This window comes from Eurypyga helias, unplaced genomic scaffold (assembly GCF_000690775.1).
Source record: "Eurypyga helias isolate BGI_N326 unplaced genomic scaffold, ASM69077v1 scaffold8637, whole genome shotgun sequence".
Lineage (NCBI taxonomy): Eukaryota > Metazoa > Chordata > Aves > Eurypygiformes > Eurypygidae > Eurypyga > Eurypyga helias.
In genome coordinates, this window is record NW_010262239.1 from 20,547 (window position 1) to 29,218 (window position 8,672).

Here is an 8,672-nt window from a genome sequence, read left to right on the forward strand (position 1 = left end):
CCTGCTGCCGTCCCGTCCGACCCCGGCTTGCCGACGCGCTGCCCGCGCAGAGCAGCTGCGGGTGAGCACCCACGGTCTTAAAGCTCTTCTGGAGACTTCCCCCTCCCAGCCTCCGCAGGCTTTTGTAGATGGAAATTCCCAGCTATTAAAACTTGCCGCTTGCCCTGCAGGGATTTTCCCCAGCTCTGAGCCCGAGTCGAGGGCGGTTTAAGTGGTCGGCTTCCCTCTGTCGGATGCGGGAGCCTCGGGCTGCCGGGTGTCATCAGCCACCACCTTGGCCTCTCCGTACGTGTCCGTGCACTTCAAAAAAGACAGCTTTCAGGATAAGCTGTAACCGTCTGTCTAACGCCCAGAGATGGGGCTCGGTGAGCACGGGTGCCAGGGGGTCCTGCAGGAGCGATTCCCTCATCACGTCGCTGAGCCGATACTCGGGCTCAGCCAAGAGCTGGAGCCGTAACAGCGTCGTCCTCTTGATCCTGCAAGGAAAGAAAGGGGACACCTGAGCGCAAACCTGTGCAGCGTCCGAGCGAGGACGACCCCGGGAGCCCCATGGCGGCAGGGCAAGGAGGGAGGGCAGAGCCAGGCGAAGATCCTTGGCAAAGAACTTTGGACCAAAAGCTTTCGCTTTCTGAAGGAAACAAAAATTTTTGCAGCCATCTCTGCTTCTTCCTTTGTTTTTCCAGACTGCAGAGTTTTAGTGCTGCAGGTTTCTGTCACCAGCGAGAAAACCACGGGAGGAGTTCTCGGGAATGAGTGTTTTCCCTCTGAGTCAGAGATGACCCAGTTCCCCACTTTACTGCAGGGTGGGGCCGATATTGGGGGTGGGGGCAAAGGGGGAGGTAAAGTGAAGAGGCATGAATGAGGGAAAAATCTGTCAAAACGGAGCACGGAGGGAATATTTCCTGCAGCTGGTTTAACTGTGACTTGTCACCTGAAGATCTGATGGGATTTAAATATTACTTCCCTTTGACAGAAGTTGGGATGAAGACTTGTAATCTTACGGCACTTCTGGGAACGAAACCCAGTATTCTGAAATAATTTCTTTAATCCTCAGCAAAAGTGCTTTGACTTCAGCACCTCTAATCCTGACATTAACCTGTGCTTTTAATTATTGCCCTTTACGTTTTGGAAATGAAGTAATTTGTGTTCGTGTGGTCGTTCCTATTTAGCTGAGCCAGAATTCTCAGGTGGAAAAAGGTGTAGTGGGAAGCATTTTAACCAGCTCCAGAATTTGCCTGTTATTTACCCAGGACATGGATTGGGAGCAGCGGTCTGGCTCTCTGCGGCTCCGAGAGGACACGTGTCAAGTGAGAGGCTGGTTGCTGCTGCCGTGCCGGGCCGAGCGGTCGCTGAGCAGCACCGGGGGCTCCGGAGCAGTGAGCACGGTGCGTGTCCTTGGTGGGCGATGCCCGCTGCGTTGCAGGAGGGAGGGAGAAAGGTGCCACGGGCACGGAGGCAGGCACCCGTGGCTGTTTTCCTGCCTGCCCGCCACCAGGCTTGCATTTGTATTCCTACCAAAAAAATCAATGGATCCAGTGCTGAGCCTGGCAAGGAGGCTTTACGCCGCACGGCTGCGAGGCGCTGCTGCCGGAGAAAGCCTTGGATGAGCCAAAGCAGCCTGCGGCACGCCAGCGTGCATGTGCTCTGCGTGGCTCCCAGGAGCTGCTAGGGGTAAACAGCAGCTGTGTTTGCTCTGGTCCGAGCAGTGACCACGCTCCGAGGTGGAGACCGGGCTAGTCTGACCCCGCGGGGAGCGGGTTGTTCCGTGCTGTAACAGTTGTATGAGAAACAGGCTGGGAAGGAGCGTGAGATGGAAACCCTGCCACCGGCCCTGCTCCCCTCCCACAGGGCAGCTCTAACCCTGCTGGTGCACTGACTTGGTGAAGATCTGACCCAGAGCCTTCCAGGGCCTTCATCAGTGGGAAGAAACACGTGCCAGGTTAACCGGGAGCCGTTTTCAAGCCCTTGTTGAAGGACTCTGGCTGCACGGCTGCATTTCTGCCATTTACCATCCTCGGAGCGACGCTGGGAGTGGAGCACAGCAGGCTTCGACGTGCGGGACAAGACGGGTGTGGGGGCTGTGAGAGGCAGCTAAAAATACCAGGCTGAAATCTGCTGGAAGCCCAACTTGGAGAACTCAGCGGGGAACGCGATGAAGGTGTTTGACAGGGAAGCGAGCGGCCTGTTGTTCAGCATCCGGGTGGTCTGAGTGAGCCGGAGTGGCTGGAGGACTTTGCTCCTGCTCAGGTGTGCACAGCGCGACTTCACGCAGGAGCAAGGCGGCGGCTCAGTGGGCTGAGTCCAGCTGGTTGGTCAGGGCAGGCTGACATCTGTGGCCTCTGTGCTTCCTCCAACCATTTAACTTCCTTTCCAAGCGTTTTTGGATGCTCCCCCACTCTGAATGTTGTTGGAAATGAGGTCCCTTGGAAGCATGAGGTGCTTTTATGCTGTTCTTGGCCTGAGTTGGCTTACTACAAGGTGTAACTTGCAGGTCTTACCACTGCCTTCTACAGGGAGAACCGTATTAAGGGTTAGGGTTTACCTCCTCCTGGGAGGTAGATCTGGAAGAACAGGAAGGATATGACCTGTGGATATTGCTGTACACTGGTCAAATTAAGAGGCAGAGTTCATTTAAAATGCACAAAACAGGAGTTCAGGAGAAGGATTCGCTGCAATTATAAATGAAAAGACTCGCTGGGTGCCAATAATGGTTCTTAAAATTAGATCCCGCCGTACAGGGGTGTGGGGAGAGAGTGCAGCTGAACCCCGAGGCTGCGGCGGGGCAGCACAGCCAGGAACTAGGTTGGGCATCTCCTAACGAGAAACCACGGGGAAGAGCAGCTCTTGCTCTCTCTTAAATTGAACTTTCAGCTGATGCTTTATGTGAATTAATAAAGGGGGAAGAGAGGATTCAAACAGTAAGATTTCCCAGCTTCTCCTTAATGGCATGGGAGGGAGAAACCTGGTTAACCATCTCGAAGGCTGCTGGATGGAGATTCCTGAGCTTCCTGGCAGACGAATGGGGCTGGCAGCACCTCATGTCGATGGGCTGGGAATTGCCACTTCTGGAAGGGTTTGATCCAATGGAGAGTGTCTCCTGGTCTGTCAGTGAAAGCTGGGACACTTTCAAGGTCTTTTACCCTCAGGGGGAAGTACCCAGGAGGGGCAGTTGTAGGACACCGTAGCAGGGTGCAGCTACGGGAGCCTAGTGCCTGTGTCCGGGACACCTCGCGATTCCCGTGCTCCAGAGCCTGGCCTGCCCCCTTGGCTGGCATTAGCAGGGGGTCTTCCCTCTGCTGCTGCCAGTCCCTTATGGTGGGAACACCGTGGCTGGGAAAGGGCGAGGAAGCTGGCACTTACACGCAACACTGGGAAAGCGGGGCCAGGATGGAGGTTTCGTCATGGGAATGCCGCCCGAACCTGGGGGGATAAGCAGAGAGCGTAGAGCTTTAGCGCCTGGCCACCACCTCCCCCCCGGCCCTGATGGCTCCCCACAGTCTCACCCTCTGGCGTTGTCCAGATGCAAGAGGAAGCCGTCGTCCCCGAACTTGGTGAACATTTCATAGTGGTGCCGGTCCATGTTCCCTGGTCAAGGGCAGACAGAACACAGTTTCCCTTGCGCGTGGCCGAGTAATTTTCTGAACTATCCTACGTTTTCTTTGATCTGTGTGAAATACTTATTGCCTTGCTGGAAGGGTCTAGGATGCTCAGAGCTGCTGCCTTCATCCACCGGAGCCCCTGGGGAGTGGGCTGGGGTGGGCCTGGGGGCTCCCCCTCGCCTGCTCATCGGGAGGGTTTGTGCTGGCTGGCCCTGGGCAGACAGCAGTCTCCCAGAACTGTCTCTGGAGCGGACAGGATAGCTTTGAGACACACCATGGCGTGGGAGGGCAGACAGACTGATGCTGAAGACCCACGTGGAAGGAAGGAAGGTTATTTTCCCGTCATCATACCTATTAGGAAGTCAAATATGGCCATGTCGACGATGTTGAGCAGCCGGTTGCCGTTGCTGTAGGGGTAGATCTCCCTCACCGTGTCACAGTAGAGCGGATTCACTTCCCACCTGTGGGAGACGTGGGAGACTCAGCGGTTGCTGCTGCTGTGTCCCGGCAGCACCCCAAAACCAGTCTCCTGTGTGGGGATGGAGAGAAGGAGGACTCATATCTCCTTCCTTGTGCGTGCAGGAGAGTGGCAGTCAAACCCAGTCAATGCCCTGGTGTTCAGGTCATTAGACTCATCATGGGCATCTCTGAACCGTGGCCTCCCTCTGCCTGGACATGCAAGTGCTGGTTGTATGTCCGTGTGTCTGTACCCCGCTCATTCTCCTTCCCGCACGCTCCCTGCAACGCAGATACAGGAAGCAGCATCATTTACCCACTTACTCCTCTTTTCCATCGAATGAGTAGGACCGGATCCACGGGTTTGGGATGGAGAGTCGTGGCGCCAGGTTGAGGGATGGCAGGAAGGCGGAGAGGGACCCTTCCAGGAGGTGAGGGTTCCCACACACCGCGTACTCCGTCTTGCACATGTACGGGCACTTGGCAAAGAAGCACACGTTGCTGGCTGGGGGGAGAGAGGGGAGAACGGGGAAAGGAGCCACAGTCTGGAGGAGGCTGCAGGGCAGCCTGGGCTGACCTCTGCCCCATCGCGTGACGGTGACGCCACATATTGTGTCATATGTAACCACATCATGGATGTGAAACTGCCAAATTGTGGACAAAACCTGGATTTTGGTCAACGGACTGACCTGGTCCCGTGCACAGGGAAAGGTTTTGGAAAATGAGGCAGGCGAGTGGATTTGGCAGATGATTCCAGCGGGAGGCTGAGGACATCTCTACTGTAACCACATCTTTGTGCGTGTTTTCACCCAAGAACTCAATTTCTGCTCAACAGCACAAGTCCTGCTGCCCCTCTTACACGCAGACCCTGCCCTTCACCCACCATGGACCCACGCGGCTCATCCCAGCTGGCGGCAGCCAAGCGCTCGCCTACCTGGTGAGACAAAAAAGACGCTCTGCAGGATCTCATTCTTGGTGACCTCCAGGATCTCCTTGGTGACATTGATCAACCTCCCGACTGTGGGTGGTACCCTCCGGAAATCCAGGATCCTGCACGGAAGGGACAGTGGCTCAGAGCCTGCGGTGCGAAGAGACGGCAACGTGGGACAGCAGCTGCTGCCCTTGTCCCTTCCGCTGGCAAACCAGAGGCCTTCTGGTCACTGAACCCACATGGATTTTTTTCCCTGCCAGCTAATAGCCAGGATCACCTTATCCTCTGGACCAAAACATGGCTAAGTTCAGATTTGAGTATTTTAATAGCTGCTGCCTGGAACAATCTGGATGTTCTCCAGAATTCATGCCTTTTAACTGGTCTCTCTCCCCTCCCCTCGCACACAAGTGGGGTCCTTCAGGAGCCTGAACAACCTTTTGGGCCCTTCCACGATGTCGGGTTTGACGCGGAGCAGACGTGTTGATCGCGGTACAGCCCGGCTGCGACAGCGGGAGGCAAAGAGGCATCATCCAACTCGGAGGCGCTCATGCCCAGCAGATTCATCAACAATACTCTTAAAAAAATCAGGGCCTGGGGCAGGAAAGCATTCATGTCAGCGAGCGGAAAGCTGCTGTTGACTGCTGAGTCAGTAACTTGGGGTGACCTGGGTAATGCTGTGCTTTCCTCCGTGGGTAATGCCCTCTGCTTCTGAGAACTGGGCACAAAACAGGATTTAGCCTGTCACTTATTGAGCAATGTTTGAAGAAAAAAAACCCCAAACATTTGCTTTCATCTAGCTATTTCAGCTCTAAAAACCACAAAGCACTTCAGAAAGGCAGTCCGGCCTCATTTTCTGGCGGTGGAGCTGGGATGCAGTGAGGCAAGCTGATGGTAGCGGAGTCGAGCAGAGTCACTGCGGTGATGTAGGGACAGAGCTGGAAAGGGAATTCTTCATGGGAATGAAAGCTTTCTTCTTTCCCTCGCTCAGAGTTTGAGCTGTGGGACTTACAGTCTGGTCCTGCTTATCACGTAAGTTGGGCTTGGGAGCTGGAGACCCCCATCCACCATCATCAGGGGTCACTTCCCCTTGATGCTCCATGTTCATCCCATTGAGGGGAAGGCGGCTGCTGCCCTCCTCTAATAAGGGAATTTTTGATGTTGTTAAATACAAAGCCTGCTGGGAAGGGGTGCTGGGGTAATTGCTCATTAGCTGAGGGCTTGAAACCGCATGGCTGCAGTCTATGTCAGTCCAAAACACGCCTTGATCGCTGACAGAGCGCGACTCCCTCGCTGGAGGGGATCCGCTGCGCCCAGAGCTCATCTCTGCTCTTCCATGCGTGGGAGGGAGCACGTGCGTGTGCCAAATGCCTGACCCGCTGGAACCTGGACTTCATCTGCCAGCCTGTTCTCAGCTAGGCACAGCTGACTCCTGGGCTTCAGGTGAGGGCCAGAGCCACCCCATCCCTAAGGAATGCCTCAGCTCCCAGAAGGATGCTGCAAAGCAGTCACTTATCTAAGGCCGGGCAGCTCTGCAGGGCTCAGGATGGCTTTCCTCCTGCCCAAAGCTCCCCATCGGCAGCGGACCGGGCGCTGGCAGGGGCTGCGGCAGGGCCCTACCTGTCCAGGTGGAAGGCAGCGATCTCCGCATTGTGCCGCTGGAAGTCAACGAAGTAGAAAAAGTCCTCGGGAGTCTCTTCTTCACGTTTCTGCCTGGGAGAGAGCACGGGGTTAATTAACTGGGCAGAGCGGGGCAGGCAGCAGTGCAGGCAGCTGGCAGGCAGCCTGGATGCAGGGTGGTGGCACAAGGATGGTGCACGCAGGGACAAGCGCTGTGCTTGGGGACAGCCAGCCCATGGCTGCGCCGGTGCCAGGGCCAGGACCAAAAGCACCCGGTGCTGTGCCGGAGCTGTCACCCCCTGTGCCGGGGAGCAGCCCTTGTGCCCTGTCTCAGCGTCAGAAGGGCTGACTGTGGGCTCCAAAACCATTTGTGCCAGAGTTCAGACCCCCTCAGGACAGCGTTTCAGGTGGGTACAGCACCGGGGGAGGCTGGAGGCCGTGCTGTCATCTCATGTCCCCACGGGAGGCAGAGAAGAGCGCAGGTTTGGTGCTCTCATACCCCTGAGATGGGAACACCAGCTCATGTAACCTCATTTCCTGGCTGTCGCACGGTGCCCCAGTACGTGTGGCTTGTGAATCTGCATGCTCAGCCTCCCAGGAGGGAAAAGAGGAAAGCCCATGGCATTGCAGAGCCCTCACGGCTCAGCTGAGTGCACGGATGCTTTCCTTCTCCTCCCATATCTGCCGGACACCGGATGGAGACCAAGGGAAGAGGGACTGGCTGCTTTCTGGCCGAGCAAACCATGGCAGCTGTGTGCTGCCAGCTGCCCTGCCTGTGCCCGCGGGGGTGTAAATGTGAGGAGTCCCCAAGGGACTGGAAATCAGCGCAGTTTAAAGCTTCTGTTTGAGGTGACCGGGAGCGATGGCTGTGTCTTGGAAATACTCTGGGGAATCCAAGGAGAAACAAGGTAAAACACAGAGTCAGCTAGGGAAGAAGAGACGGGCAGTCCCTAACAGGAAAGTGCTCCAAGGCCCTTCACCCTCTGGCACCTGCGAAGGGAGAAATTCCCAATGGCAAGAAGCAGTGTGGGAACACCGGGGTTTATCCACGCACGGCTCTTGGAATGTGCGGGCAGGCAGTAATAATTAACCCTTTTCAGCTGCCAAGGAGCTGAGCACAGGGGAGAGATGCGGCGGCGGCGTGCCTGTCCTCGACGAGGGTGCTGGCACTGACCACGCGGGGCGGCGAGGGGCGAGGGGCGGGGGTCTCTGCCGGCGTGCCTTACCTCATGGGCTTGAACATGGCTTTCCCAAAATCCTGGAACCTGAGGACCAGCTTCAGGTGCACGCCGCTGGGCTTCACGACTTGGGGAGGAAACGGGATGTTAGCCGCCTGGAAAGCCACCCCGGCGCACGCGGTGAAGCTCCGGATACACGCTCCGGAGCCATTTGGCTTCCCACCCCGGTGAGTGCGTCTCCTCGCTCCTCCCAGCTGCTCCCTTTGCTTCTGCAGTTATTCTGCCTCCTTCCCCTGTGCCACAGAGGAGGTTTCCCTCCAGCACTTCTCCCCAAACCCTTTTGTTACATCCTCTTGGGGAGTTTTTCCTCCCCTCCGTAGAAACCTGCGGCATACTGGTGTCTTGGCACCCACATCCCAGCCTCTGCTGCGCTGGCGGGGTTTAGTCGGGGGGAACAGGGCCTGGCATTGCCTGGCTCTGTTTCCCTGGCTGAGGTCAGGACGGAGGAGTGGGAGGCTGGGGTCAGAGGACGCAATGGCACGGGAGGGGACCAGGACCCGACGCGTGGCGCTCACCCTGGCTGCAGTCGCAGGCTCCCAGCAGCGCCTTCTCGTCCTGGCTGTAGTCTGCAAGGGCAAGAGGAGCGCTGAGACCCCGATGCGCTTGGTCTCTGGCTACCGACGCCGCTTCCAGCACGGTGTGTGCAGGGGGGCACTGCCTGCCCATGCTGCCCCGGCCCAGCAGCCCCAGTGCCACGGGTGCACAGCGAGGGGTCCTGTTGGGATTAAACTGCCGTGCAGTGGGTCCCCAGCACGGCTGGCACCAAAAACCGCATCATCGAGGGCTACAGCCAAGTCCTCACTCCAGTCTCACGGTGACGGCGCAGCAAAT

General features: G+C 57.0%; 1 protein-coding gene across 1 annotated transcript in view; it reads right to left on the minus strand.

Moving 5' to 3' along the window:
• Positions 1–207: 207 nt before the first annotated feature.
• FAM20A (family with sequence similarity 20, member A) overlaps positions 208–8,672 on the minus strand; it is a gene marked incomplete at its 5' end in the record, with an annotated part of 8,791 nt that continues 326 nt past the window's right edge. The window contains 10 exon segments of the mRNA XM_010155629.1: positions 208–306; positions 308–476; positions 3,361–3,420; positions 3,504–3,585; positions 3,951–4,060; positions 4,380–4,560; positions 4,990–5,105; positions 6,604–6,696; positions 7,830–7,908; positions 8,357–8,407. Coding sequence (XP_010153931.1) covers positions 208–306; positions 308–476; positions 3,361–3,420; positions 3,504–3,585; positions 3,951–4,060; positions 4,380–4,560; positions 4,990–5,105; positions 6,604–6,696; positions 7,830–7,908; positions 8,357–8,407 — 1,040 coding nt within the window.